Here is a 12,500-nt window from a genome sequence, read left to right as displayed (position 1 = left end):
TTGTCCTGGAGCAGTGTGAGCCAGCGGGGGAACGGGGAGTCCTACTGTGAGTGCGCCATGAAATGTAAACAAGCTGAAGGCCGTGCCATCCTGTGTGAACACAGAGCTGAAAACAACAAACACAGATGGGAGTTTGACTTCACTTCCTTTTTAGGAAGTCACTGCTCCACAATATATTTACATAGAGTTTGTTTGACTCATAAGAAATGCTTTGAGCTGGACCTCACAGACTCGGACAGTTTGAGTGAGTAATCTAAATATTTCAGAGAGGAGCAGAGATTTTCCCCGAAGTGACGGGTAGCTCTGCTCTGCTTTAAGTAATCCCTCTCACAGTCATCACTGCGGCCCCCCCGCTGTCACTCTGTCACTGAGGAGGGGGGGGGAGCAGCTGGTTTAAAGGCTCCCTGCTGGGAAAAGTAATTTCTCAGACAACTGATCCACTTAATGTTTGTGTAATCAGTACCTCTCAGCAGACGTTTCCACCTGGTCACACCACAGGTTGTCTCTGCAAACTGCAGCAGGACACATGTTAGTGCTCTGAAGGGAAACACACACACCTGTCACACCTGCAGGTACCTCCACCCTGATCTCTCGCCCTTTCTCTCCTCTCCTTCAGGACTTTGCCAGCACCATCCCGGGCCACGGAGGCATCATGGACCGATTCGACTGTCAGTACCTGATGGCCACCTTCACACACGTCTACATCGCCAGCTTCATCAGGTGAGAACATGAAGGATGTGTGTTTGAGCGGGAAATCATCTGACATTTAGGAAACATGCTATGTTGAAGTCCTCCTTCTAACTTTAGATTCTGGTCCTGAATGCTCTGGATTTGTTTGGACCAGAGAAGGTAGGCGCTTTTAAGACACGCCCCCACACGGCCGTTTTGGACGCCCCTCGGTTTGTCAGATATGAGAGCAGTTATCAGGTCAACAGGTGTTGCAGCGATGGAAGCGGGCAAGAGAAGTGGTTCAGATAGAAGTGATTGTACCCGACCTAAAAAGCCTCTGCATGTTTCTAATAAGCTCCACGAGCAGAAACGTGCTCAAACTAGGATCAATATTGGAGATGCTTTTTGAAAAATGGAGAGAGGTTAGAACACAGAAAGGTTTACAGACCCATGCAGAGCGAGAGATCAACATGTTTTCTAATAGTTGGTGTTTCTTGTACGCTGAGGTAGCTCGCTCCTGATTGAGGACTCTGCTCATGTGTTTGTTTTTTGTGTTGCAGGGGACCGAACCCGAGCAAAGTGCTGCAGCAGCTGTTGATGCTTCGGCCTGACCAGCAGCTCGGCATCTTCCACACGCTCAACTCACACCTGAGAGAGCGAGGCATGCTGCCGCCCGCCGCCGCCGCCCCGGCCGAGTGAAACACGGCCGGCTACACAGGAGGGACGACACAAGTGTGTGTGTGAGGGTTTGGAGAGTTTGTGTAAGCATGCACACACATAACACACACAGACACAAACACACACTCATTAGTATGGCTGTTTGGCGTGTGATCCAAAGCAACTCGCAGAGCTTCCTTCTTCGTCCTGCCGGCTCTTCATTCGACTTCCAACCAGCTCCAAACCTCGACCCTGAAGCCGAGGCGACTCTTCACACTACGTGGAATAACCTAAAAAAAAACACATTTACACAACAAGAAAAACAAGGGAGGCTTTGTTGCTTCCACTCGGAGCGGCACACAAACACGCTGAGGTCCTCATCCTAAGAAAACACAGACTGCAGATTAATGGAACAAACAGACTCTGCACATGGCTCTCTCTGCACACACGCATGGGGGGGTGTGCAGCTTCCATGTGGACGCAGATATTGCACTGACTCTAGCTGAACAAAGAAATTCAGAAGCTTTTACCAGCAGAACCTGGGGCCCAAAGTGTGGGGCGGGCGGACCTGAGCTGCAGCGAACAGACTGATGACTCGTCTTTGTGTGGGTGAAGTGAAGACGCGGCGGCGGCATACTGTAGACTCTGTTTTATAGACTCTATGTAAGCTAACCTCACAGCGTAACAAAACATGTAGCATGTACGCAAGTCCTGCTAACCCAAGCCATGTTTCTTCTTCCACAGTGTGAACTTTTTAGCTTTTAGTTTTCTGTCTGAATCTAAAAAAAAAAAGAAAAAAAAGAGAGTCGCACAATTTCCAGTCGGCAGAGTTTGACTGTAGGCATGCTAACGCAGAAACTAGAGCGTCAACACTTCAACTTCATGTCGTGTACATAAATATACTGGAAATATTTATCTGAACAAATACTACTACATACTCTAAACTACTTACGTGACCTGCTGCAGAGAAAAACACTTTGAAGCTTTCAGAAATGATATGCAAAAAAAAAGAAAAAAGAAAAGAGGAGTAACTCATCCGTAGCCTTTAGCATGAAGACTTTAGATTTTTAACTTGTAGACGTAGGTTTGATATGAGGTCGCTGCTTTTTCGAGGGGATGCTGGGTAAGAATTACATCGAGGTTTGAGAGGGAGAGGTCAACGTTTGGAAGACGGTCTGAGAGTTTCAGATAAGAAGAGCCGAAGCCATGCGGTGTGTTTAGTGTGGAGCCGGAGAATAAGCAGCGGAAAGACTGAAAGCAGGAAACTTCTGCAAAACATCGATTTACATCGATTTAGGAGCCTCGAAATGAAAACACGATCTTCAACCTGGTGGAGTCGCCATGGTAGCAGCTTTTTCAATTTGGATATGAATCAAAAGAAACCTGTTTCGATATGACAGCAGCAAAGAAAGAAGTCGTAGGCAAACTCCTGCACATTCTGTAAATTTCACTAAAACATCGGCAACGCCTGAGGGCCCGTGTCCACAGACGGCGCCCGTTTTCAAAACAAATCAATGAAGGTCAGCGTTTAAACCGCCCTCTGTGTCAGCTGTTACTGCGCTCACAGTTGAAAACAGTTTAACTTTTAGAAGAGCGCAGCACTCCTCAATGTCACTTCTAGCTCACCAACCAATCAGAATCCAGACAAGGCGGGACTTACAAAATCCGCTTTAACAGCAATGGCGGAGGAGACGCTCGTCTGCCTCGTCTTTTTGGAGGGAACAGTTTCCAGGTGTCGAGCTGCTGCTGACGTCACGACTCCTTTACATCATCTTCATGGTGATATTTCTTTGAATTAAAGTAAATATTAGTAACCATAGCAACAATGGGCGCCGGTGAGGAGCCCTCTGAAGAGGAGGTCGTGAGTGCTTCCTGTGGTCACAGGCCCTAAAGGTGCCAGTGTGTTTGTGAAGGAGTCTGCCTCGCCAACGCTTCAGTCTTAACAGACGGATGGCGTCCGTTACTTATCGACCATTACAATAACAGATGTTGCCTCGTTTTAAAAACACGTGATGTCAAAAAGTATTGAAACATTTTGTTTTACATTTACGGCGTGTGTCTGGTGTCAACGTGAGGATGTGTGGTCTGACACCGGTTTAAAAAAAAATCTCCTGCAGGTCGAGTAAGACGAAGAAAGACACGATGTGGTCTCTGCTTTCACTCTTTATGCTAAGCTAGGCTAATAGCCTCCCCGCTCCATACTCAACGCACCCGAGCGTGATGTTCTTCTTCTTCTGACTCTCTGATGGAGAAACCGAACGTGTTGACCTTCCTCCGTCCTCTCACTCGATGTTTAAATCTTCGTCTGCATTAAATCAGTTTGAATGTAGTTGGTGCCGCAGGAAGTTCTCACTGATGAGATCTGAGTTTATAGACCGTGATCCTCTGGGCCGATGTTTTATCAGCAATATTTGATCTTATGCAAGAGGGGGGTGGTGGGGGGGGTAGACTGTTATATTCATGATTGATGAGTGAGGAAGTGGAAGCGTCAGGACGAGGCTGTCGGACGGTTTGTGTTGTAGAGATTCTCTGAACTGTTTACCAAAGCACTGTCTGATTAACACTGATTTATTTCTATTTAAGAGACGCTCTGACGCTCACCGATCCAAACTCTCGTCTCCGCTCTCCTGACGGACGACTCGAGCAGAGTTTGGATCTGAGCTGCGGAGCAACGCGAGGACTTTAACTTTGGCGGCCTGTGCAATGTGTGTCCCCCTTTTTTTAAAATTCTGTTCACTTCCTTCAGGCGGACGCAGACGGCGTTTGAATTTATTCGTCCGGTTTTTGTTTTTGTGCATTTTGGCGTTTTACAAAGAAAAGTGTTGCTGGGTGATGTTTTTTTGGGACCAGCTGTATCGTACTGTATAAACCTGCTTTACAGAGTTTTTCTCTCTTCAACCTTTCAAAATAAGATCACGTTCAGACGACTGAACGCCACCAACAATCAGCACGGACCGCAGACGGTGTAATTATGACCCAGAGTCTGGAGTGTGTGCAACCTAAAATATTAAACACGCTCTGATAATTAGAGAATTAATCAGAAAACGTCTTACCTATGCAGCGGTCTTAGACGTAACACCCGGTGTTTCCACGGCAACGGTAAAAATTTTGTTTCCGTCTAAAAATTCTAAAATAACAGATTTCTGTGGCTTTGATAACTGTTGGAAATATTCGAGGTAATGTAAGAACTCAACAATATAACATATTTTTAGACCATTTTTAATTCATTTAGATATTTTAATGTGAAAATTCTTCATATTAACCCTTTAAGTATTCTGGGGTGGCCAATAAGATTTAAAGGGGGGCCCGTGCCGCCCCTCTGGACATGCCCCTGCTCACATGAAATTTTTATTTTATTCTCCGGCTCATTTCCCCTCCGGCGGTCCGTCCTCGTCACACAAACAAACCTGCATATTTTCCCTTTAATTAAAATGTTTCAGTTTATTAAAAACTTCTGAGTTTGCTGAAATCAGTTAATTTATAAATCAGGAATTAACGACTCGAGAAACTAAAAGATTATGAACGTGTCATATCTGATGATTCATTAACTTAATTACTGAGTCCAGTTTCACCAGAAGACACAAACAGATCAAAGAGAGATTTATTTATTTTATAAAAAGCATCAAGAAGGAACGACGTGATGACCGCTTCCTGCTTCAAGAAATGTTTGATTCTGTCGGCACGCTCCAGACTCTCAGCATCAACCTTTAAATTTGACCTGCTGGTGTGGATTCATTAATATATATTTATATATAATTTCTATATAACCCTCACAGGTTCACAGACTTTAAGGTAGAAACAGGAAGTGGCTCGTTTAGGAGCCGTCAGATAACGATGCACTGAGGATGTTTTTTTTTATTTGTCTTCTTGTGAATATTTTGTGTGATTTTTTTCTTTGAGCTGAAATGTTTTCTAATGGAGATGTGTAGCTTTTGGAGTGGATAATATATATATATATATATATATATATATAATATATAATAAAGAGGCTGTTAATATATCGGGGCGATCCACGTTGACGGGGGGTTAGGGATACTGTAAAGATGTTTACTGTAACCGAGATGAATAAAGTCGGTTTTCTCTACAACGTGTCACATCTTTGTTTCCTGTCCTTTCTTTAAACACCACCTTTTCAAACAGTCCCCTCCTCCACCTTTTCAAACAGCCCCCTCCTCCACCTTTTCAAACAGTCCCCTCCTCCACCTTTTCAAACAGTCTCCTCCTCCACCTTTTCAAACAGTCTCCTCCTCCACCTTTTCAAACAGTCCCCTCCTCCACCTTTTCAAACAGTCTCCTCCTCCACCTTTTCAAACAGTCTCCTCCTCCACCTTTTCAAACAGTCCCCTCCTCCACCTTTTCAAACAGTCTCCTCCTCCACCTTTTCAAACAGTCTCCTCCTCCACCTTTTCAAACAGTCCCCTCCTCCACCTTTTCAAACAGCCCCCTCCTCCACCTTTTCAAACAGTCCCCTCCTCCACCTTTTCAAACAGTCTCCTCCTCCACCTTTTCAAACAGTCTCCTCCTCCACCTTTTCAAACAGCCCCCTCCTCCACCTTTTCAAACAGTCCCCTCCTCCACCTTTTCAAACAGTCCCCTCCTCCACCTTTTCAAACAGTCCCCATGTGGTCTAAATGAAACATCTGTGCTGTGCTTTGGTCAAAATATAACATGAATCAAGCACCAGAGGAGGTTTGTGACCCTGTATAAACCAGCTCTCTCAGAACGCTCCGTTTTGGTGTGTGTATCTCTTTAAATGTAATGACCCCCCCCCCCCGAGTTTCCCCGTAGACATCACTCCTCTGTAGAGAGAATAAAAATGGAGGACCTGCGCAAAAGTTTTGTTCTAGGCTGGAGGTGGAGTCCATGGGTGGAGATACCAGGGGAGGGGAGGGGAGAGGAGGGGATTTTGTTTTTTTACCAGAATCCCACTGTGACATCACAAGGAGAGCACATTAGAAACAGAGCTTCTGTGTTGTAAGACTTAAGTAGACCACAAACAAAGGACTGGATGGGTTTACTTCACATGTTGTGGGTCAGTGGACTCTCAGGTTACTCAGAAATGTTCACAAACACTGTAGAAGAGGATTTTTCAGAATATGTCCCTTTTAATAAACACACGGATCACTCGGCTTCACGTTGAACTTCAGATTTATTCACAAACAGCTCAGCAGGTTGAAACAGAACGATTACTGCACAGCGAGAAAGAAAAACGGCAGCCTGCAGACGATCACGAGCATCGAGAGGAGAGAGAAACCTGTCACAGGAAGTTTGAAGAATGACGATACGGACTTAAAAGTTTAACTGCTCGAGTAACGTCAGCGGATATTAAAGATCCTTCTGCTGTTTGAGTTTCTGTTTTTAAGACGCTTACACTTTGAGAAAATAAAAAATGAGAAGATTTTATCAGCTGAAAATGTCTCAAAACAAAAACTAATGCTTCACTTCAAAGACTGAAAGGACACGTGTTACATTCAGGTCCAATCGTAAATCAAGAAACCAGCTGTTCATCAACGCGTGTAATGACATCACCACCGAACACTTACGACAGACAACCGATTTAACTCAGTTGACTTTTACCAAGTCTGATGTCATCGCACGTTTCAGTCAAACATTCAAGAAAATGTATAAAACTTTTGGAATATATCGCAATTTAGAACGGGCACAAAAACAGTCCACAGGCTCGGAGCGCCGTTAGTGTAGTGGTTAGTGCGCACACCCCATGTACACAGCCCGGGTTCGAATCCTGCAGGAGAATTCTATCCCGGGCTGCACGCTTTGAGGAGTGTAGGCGCTGTACGATGGCAGCATGCACTAACCACTCGACCACCGGCACCCCATTTTCCCATTTTTAACGAGTTATTAAAAACCAGCTAGTTTCTTGATTTTTGATTTCCTGTCACAAATAAAAAGAATCTGTTGGCCGTTCTGAAGGAGTGACACAAAAACAAACAAATAACAACCACGCTTGGATCTGAGAGCAGCTGATTTCTGGATTCATCCCAATCACAAAAAAAAAAAAAACATGACAGGTTTTTCGCCTGCACACATTCAGAGCCTTCTCCGTCTTCAGACACCTGACAGGTTTCTGTTAAAGTGCATCTCAGGATCGACTGTCCTCAGAGTCGGTATAAAAACAAACACATGAAAGTTCACTGCCTCAATGATGGGGACGGAAACAGCTGCAGGACCTTTTAAACACAAACAACAGCGCCCCCTTCTGGACAGACGTGGTACACCTGATTGTCCTGCAGCCGTGAAGAGAAACAGGTCATTGAGATACAGTGCAGTTAAAGTTTCTCATTCCAGTGCACAAAACAAAAAATATTCTTCATCATAACATTTGAAATAGTGCAAATTTAAGGTTTGTGGATGAACTGTTCAGAGCGTGTCTGCAGACAGGACGACCTTATTTTAAAGGGATACTTCACCATCTGCATTAATCTTTGTATCATTAGAAACCTGGTAGTGTTTCTGAATGGTCGTGCATCCCGCCCTCATTTTCCCCTGAGATGAGAAATCTTTGTATTTCTGAGTCTGTAAAGGAGCTCTTCCAGTGACGCAAAATCATGATTTTTGCGTCACTGGAAGCTGTTGCGGTTAGCGGGGTGAAACTACAACGCTAGTTCCTCATATTTTCGACCACTGAAGCTACAGACCAATCACAGATCAGTGGGTGGGAACTCACTCCCAGAATCGAAACTTAACCTCCGCCATATTGCTTGGAAGCTACGCTAACAGGCTCTATGGAGAAAGTTGATAATGGTAAAAAAAATATAAATATAGCGGCGAGACTGCTGCTGCCGACAGGCCGGTCTTGTGTCTTGGCTGCTGCTGCTGCTGGCCGCCGGGACCACAGCTGGCCGCCGCGACCACCGCTGGCCGCCGGGACCACCGCTGGCCACAGCAGCCGAGAAACAAAACCAGCCTGTCGGCAGCAACCGTCTTGCGGCTATATTGCTATATTGCCGGCCGCTGCCAGCTCAGCAGCCGAGACACAAGGCCTGCCTGTCGGCGGCTGTGAGGACGAGGAGCCGGCTCGAGCTGGGGTGGACTGGTAGTGTCGGTGCTCTCACTGTTTGTCTATGGACACAGACATAGAGTCTGTTTACTGACAGGAATTTACAAGATGCAAATTCCTTCTGGAAGAAATCTCAGAATCAGTTGAGGAAACGGCCGTATGTGTTGAAGTAAATGTCTGTAAATAGAGGACCTTAGTGGGAGTGGCCTGCGGTGCTGTGCATTCTGGGATTTGGTGTCTTTCATCAACATGAGCCAAAAAGACACTTTCTGCCTTTTCTCAATCAAGAAGGCACCAACTTCAAAATGTATTTCACATTTCTACATATATGACCCAATGTCAATACAGATTCATGTTTCATGGTGAAGTATTCCTTTAAAGAGTTTGACACGTTCGCTCGGACACAATGGGATGTTTTAGGAACGATATATGCAGAGATTTGGGTCTTTTAGGGCGCACCCACACTCCGCCCAGTTGTCCCGTACCGTGCTTAAGCACGATTGCCCCTCTATGTTTTGTCCCGTGCAGAAGCACACCTCTTCAGAGCGAGCCGGGGCCAAGGAAGTGTAGCGTGCTTGGGCACAGATTGGAGCACTCACACTAGTCAGACAAACTGGACTTCGGGGTGAAGCGTGTTTAGGCACCGTCCAAAACATGAATAAACGACTGGATAGGACGGATTGTCATCACACCTGTACCTGTCAGCGCTTCTTCTGAATCTGTCAGAGTAAGGTTTAAAGTTTGATCGGCGTTTAGTCGTCCACCGTTTAAAGCCACTTTTTCAAACGCGTGACTTTAAGAAATGAAAGTAAAATAAATCAGAACACAAAGAAGACGATTGTTGATTATTCGCTAATCACAAGAAGCATCTTAAAGTATTCGAGTGAAAACATGAAATGAAAGGATGGACTTTTGGCCGTCGGTGTCCTTCACTTCTCTGGTCCACTTCCTGCCTTCCCTTTCAAAATAAGACACGTCTCTTTTAATCCCATTGATTCTTTCTCAGAGTTTGAACCAGGTTAAAAGAGAGCCCGTCTCTTCCTTTAGCTGCAGCTCCCTGCTCTGTGCTAGCTTGACTTTCTCTCCACTCTCCTCTCAAAGCTAAGTCACTAAAGCGTTAAATGGCACTCTTGTCTCGTCTTCGTCCTCTATAACAACAGATCTCTGGTCCGCCCCGTCGGGACAGAAAAACAGCCGCATCAGAGCTAACCCTGCACGCACCAGCAGCCTGAGCACGAGGAAAGCGAAAGGCACCGTGATCTCCATCAGGTGGAAGATCGGAGCGCTAAATTTACTCAGGAAACAGGTGAGGAAGAACGTCCCTAAGGCTACACACGGGTACAGACCTAGCTTAGCGAGCATGAAGACGTGCTCGCGTCCTCCGTAGCGTACGTACGGGTGCAGCGTTTCCTGTTCGTTATAGAGCGCCACCACCCAGATCGCCAGCTGGAAAATCCCTGCAAAGAAAATGATGACACAGCTGATCTGGATGGCTTCCAGCTCGTTCCGGGAGTTGTTCGGGAACTCGTGCGTCAGCTGGTAGGCCAGAGGCAAGCCTCCGACGAACGCCAGCGAGAAGGTGTTCAGCAGGCCCATGAAGCGCGTCGTCTTGGTAACGTGGAGGAAGAGCGAGTGGTGCACGAACCAGAGGAGGCCGACGGTGGCGAAGGAGCCGAAGTAGGCGAGAAACTCTGGACCGTAAACCTGGAGGGCCGCCACCAGAGAGCCGCCAAACTGCTTCTGCACCACGGACGGGTCGGGAACGTTGTCCTCGCTGCAAGGAAGGAAAAACACGGTTTATCAGAATGGATCCACAAAGGTTTAATCATAGCTGCACGTTATTGTTCATTCTGTGTTTCTGATCGTTTCAAAGGAAGTTTGAGACGTTATAAATGTGACCTCAGGTGAAGAAGCGACGCCGCTTCACTCAAAGTTAGGTCCACAGAGCGTCTTTTTTCTGTTGTTTTCAATGAGGGGAGAGCGTTCTCAGCAGAAAGCGGCGGCCCAGCGTCTTTCCGAGTGCTCCGCCCTTTCTGTGCGGCCGCTCCGAGCGCTCAAGTTGAAAATCTGTCTCATCGGGAAATAAACGATCGCAAATATAAAACATGCAGTAAAAAGTAACGGAGCAGTGTCGCTCATACAGCGACTGTTATCAACAGACTGTCGTCATGGAGACAGGACGGACGTTTAGCGCTTTTCTTGTCAGCACACAAACGCTTCATGCAAAAACTCCCGAGCTCACAGCCAGCGCTTTTCTGCCCGGAAACAAAAACGCCATGTGGACGCAGGGCCTTACAGGAACTAAACCCTAAATTTTTCACACTTAAATATAAATCAAGTATCTCCTCTGAAAATAACTCTGTGAGTCATGACTGTCTACAATGGGTGTAACACCCGAGTCCCACTGTCTGTGATGTTTTCAGAGTTTTCAGAGTCCTATCTTCACTTTGTTTACATCGCCCGGACGGCCGGCTGACTCCTCCCCTCGAGTATAAAAGTTGTTTAATTGAGGGACTAGAGAAAAGAAGAATAACATACTGTACTCACTGCTTAACTGTGTTTCTAGATCACGCTCATTTCAGGTAAATTTACATGCAGTGTGAAGATACGAGCATAATAAAGATCACTAGCATTAGCATGCTAACACAACAATGCAGCGCGAGTTGTTTTGGTTTCATGCTGGTGCTCAAGGGCGACATCTGCTGGATCAAAACATCACATATAAAGACTTTAAGCGGTTTTGTAAATCCATTAAATCCAACATGTTCATCTCATCTCATGTGAACTCGCTCTGACCTTTATTTCTTAAACTAACAATGCATCGTGTATTAAAATCCTGCGTTTGTTAAATCTCAGTGACACTGACCAGATGTCCAGGATGAGCAGCGTCGCTACGATGGCGTAAACTCCGTCGCTGAACGCCTCCACGCGCTCCTTGCTGAGCGGCTCGTTGGGCAGGTAGGTGTAAAACATCATGGAGTCCGGAGTCTCCTCCACCTGACCTGCAGGGGGCAACGTTTGGTTCATGTTAAAAAAAAAAGAATCCACATCCAGAGCCAACGTGGACCTGAAGTCCGGTTCTTACCGATGGCTTTGTTCCGACACCACTTCAGAGACCGCGAGATGTACGGCAGGAAGATGACGATCGCCAACAGAACATACGACTGAGAGACAGAAAGGAAAGAGTCACCACACAGTCCACACTTTAAATCAGGACAGCTCCTTCAGACGAGATAAACATCTGTTGAATAGGACCGACCGATGTGGAGATTTAGGGGCCGATACCGATATTAAGGAGACAAAAAATCTGTTACCGATATATCAGCCGATATCTTTCTTCTATCTGTAGATATAGATAAACACATTTATTGTGTTGATCCCTCAGTCAAACACGTGTGGAAAAGATTTATAATGAAGAGAAGATGATCACTCAGCTGGAAAATCACTGAGCATGTATGTTCATCACCGCTCGACACTCTGCAGTGATGATGCGTGTTGTAATCTATATAGCGCCCTCTGCTGGTGACAGAGAACTGCTAGTGTAATACAATGAAACTGTAATTAAATGCTATTTGACCGGCGACTAAATCTAGTAATATTGGCGCATAGTTGTGATCAAATCTGCCGATACCGATAGCTAATATAGGCCGATATTATGGACTGGCAGATTAATCGTTCGAGGTCTAATTTTGAGGACTAAGGGGAAAATTTAGAGAATGTTTCAATAATTTTCCAGGACATTTTGCTTTTTCTATGACTGTAAAAATTGGTCAATGGTTTCCAGGTTTTCCAGGACGCATTGGAAACCCTGAGAACGTATCGTGGTTAAGGCGTTTATTGGACGTACCAGCTGGAAGAAGATGAAGGAGAAGATGCTGGCGATGAAGCACATGAGAGGAACCCTCATGATGACTTTGAGGATGTGCTCTTTGTAGAAGGTTTGGTTCTCGGAGATCTGGATCTGCTCGTTCAGCAGGAAGGGACGGCTGAAGGCGTACAACACGATCAGACACTGTACGGAATAAAGAACGACACGATTAGGATTATCATGTGCACTATGTTTTTACCACAGACTGTAAATATGAATGTTTGAGGACTGAGTGACGTCCAGTGTCTGTTCCTGCAGGGGGCGCTGGAGTCCCATCGATGGCGGTCT

At 45.8% G+C, this 12,500-nt stretch overlaps 2 protein-coding genes across 2 annotated transcripts in view; one reads left to right on the top strand and one right to left on the bottom strand.

Moving 5' to 3' along the window:
• The window catches only part of cds1 (CDP-diacylglycerol synthase (phosphatidate cytidylyltransferase) 1), a 29,952-nt gene extending 27,604 nt beyond the window's left edge, over positions 1–2,348 (top strand). Inside the window, exons 12-13 of the mRNA XM_061038993.1 lie at positions 617–720; positions 1,230–2,348. Coding sequence (XP_060894976.1) covers positions 617–720; positions 1,230–1,368 — 243 coding nt within the window. The 3' untranslated portion in view covers positions 1,369–2,348. The remainder of the gene's footprint in view (positions 1–616; positions 721–1,229) is intronic.
• A 5,410-nt stretch (positions 2,349–7,758) lies between these two features.
• Positions 7,759–12,500, bottom strand: part of tmem175 (transmembrane protein 175) — a 14,056-nt gene continuing 9,314 nt past the window's right edge. The window contains exons 7-10 of the mRNA XM_061038992.1: positions 12,192–12,356; positions 11,430–11,508; positions 11,211–11,346; positions 7,759–10,118 (exon numbers count right to left, since the gene is read on the bottom strand). Coding sequence (XP_060894975.1) covers positions 9,446–10,118; positions 11,211–11,346; positions 11,430–11,508; positions 12,192–12,356 — 1,053 coding nt within the window. The 3' untranslated portion in view covers positions 7,759–9,445. The remainder of the gene's footprint in view (positions 10,119–11,210; positions 11,347–11,429; positions 11,509–12,191; positions 12,357–12,500) is intronic.

This window comes from Labrus mixtus, chromosome 5 (genome assembly GCF_963584025.1).
Source record: "Labrus mixtus chromosome 5, fLabMix1.1, whole genome shotgun sequence".
NCBI lineage: Eukaryota > Metazoa > Chordata > Actinopteri > Labriformes > Labridae > Labrus > Labrus mixtus.
Note: the sequence above shows the minus strand (reverse complement) of the source record. Positions and strands in the feature narration are given on the sequence as shown.